The sequence below is a fragment of the Etheostoma spectabile genome, chromosome 4 (assembly GCF_008692095.1).
Source record: "Etheostoma spectabile isolate EspeVRDwgs_2016 chromosome 4, UIUC_Espe_1.0, whole genome shotgun sequence".
Classification (NCBI taxonomy): Eukaryota; Metazoa; Chordata; class Actinopteri; order Perciformes; family Percidae; genus Etheostoma; species Etheostoma spectabile.
In genome coordinates, this window is record NC_045736.1 from 29281967 (window position 1) to 29283282 (window position 1316).

At 41.2% G+C, this 1316-nt stretch overlaps 1 protein-coding gene across 2 annotated transcripts in view; it reads right to left on the reverse strand.

The window, feature by feature from the left end:
- Nucleotides 1–497: 497 nt before the first annotated feature.
- ift52 (intraflagellar transport 52 homolog (Chlamydomonas)) overlaps nt 498–1316 on the reverse strand; it is a 4151-nt gene continuing 3332 nt past the window's right edge. For both annotated transcript variants that reach the window (XM_032512671.1, XM_032512670.1), the window contains exon 14: nt 498–1243. In XM_032512671.1, coding sequence (XP_032368562.1) covers nt 1205–1243 — 39 coding nt within the window. In that variant the 3' untranslated portion in view covers nt 498–1204. The remainder of the gene's footprint in view (nt 1244–1316) is intronic.

Sequence of the window (1316 nt, forward strand, 5' to 3'; positions counted from 1 at the left end):
GCCCCCCCCCCCTCCCAGACTAATGACCTGCTGCGCCTGCAGCTGGGTCAATTACCAAGCAGCTTCAACATATAAACCCCACCTGTTCTGGAGCTTACACTCAAAGGAAACAATGGAGAATGTCAGTAAAGGTAAGAAAACTGGTTTTATTCTTAAGACAGATATATGAGTTATTCATTGAGTCATTCATTCATGTCTGATCAGATGATATTTTTCTAAGTGGGAGCTAACATTTTTCCTTCTAGATATGAAAAGCTTTGAGTGTTCATCTCCATCGGAGCTAGACAGGACGTTTTGGGGGGAACAGAGTTTGCTGTCTGCTTTGTTGCTGCATCAACAGTCCACATCAAGAGTGTCAAATGATCCCATGACTGACAGATCTGACACCAGGCTGTCCATGGCTTCTCTCTGCTTGTCGTCGGAGCTCATTTCTCCCTCGGAGGCCTTTTCGATGAACAACTCAAACTCCCAAGAGACTGGCAACTGTCACCTGGCTGTGCCTTTACTGGGAAAGTCCTCCACTCCCCAGGTGCTCCTTCAAAAGCAAAAAGAGCCTGCTTGTTTTGACCATTTGTACAGTGACCTCACTGTCTCTCAAATGTCTTGGGATGTGTCTTTGATTAAATCCGATAACAGCCCCAAACCAGGCATGGAGTCCAGTGCTCTGGAGGCGACTTGGAGTCCAAAACCCCAGTCTACGCAACATTCACTAGCTGAAGTTTCTCCTTGACATGGCTAAGAAGTCCCTCTAAACAATCCTAACAAGGAGAAAATTCAGATATTTGGGAGGAATGAAGTATCGCCTGTACATGAGTTTTTGTTTTTTCCTTAAACACTTTGTTTGTCTGACGGTTACATGCTTGCTCTAGCAAAATCTACAAATCCATGTTCTAGCTCGTGTTTTTTTCTTTTTTTTTTCTTTTACATGATCATGTGTAGAGAACTGTATGCCTTGTTTTTCTTAAAAGATTTGACTATTTAAATAAAAGCATAAATAATTTTTATTGAAGTGTATTGTATATTTCTTTTCCCAAAAATGAAATACAATAGGCCGGTGTTACAAGCACACAACAGTACCCATGTTGCTACCGCATAGTCCACAACTACTGTCATGGTCCCTTTTACCAAAGAATTTACTCACACCTGCTTGGTCATGTTACAGTATGTTGAAAAAGATAAGAGTCAACATTTTTCTTGAATTTAATCACAATGTGAAGGGTGGCTCTGTGTCAGTATCATGCTCCTGGGAAAAGGAAGGAATTTATTTTTAGAACAGGCCTTCAATGCAAAAATCGTGTGTGTCTATATACACTTTT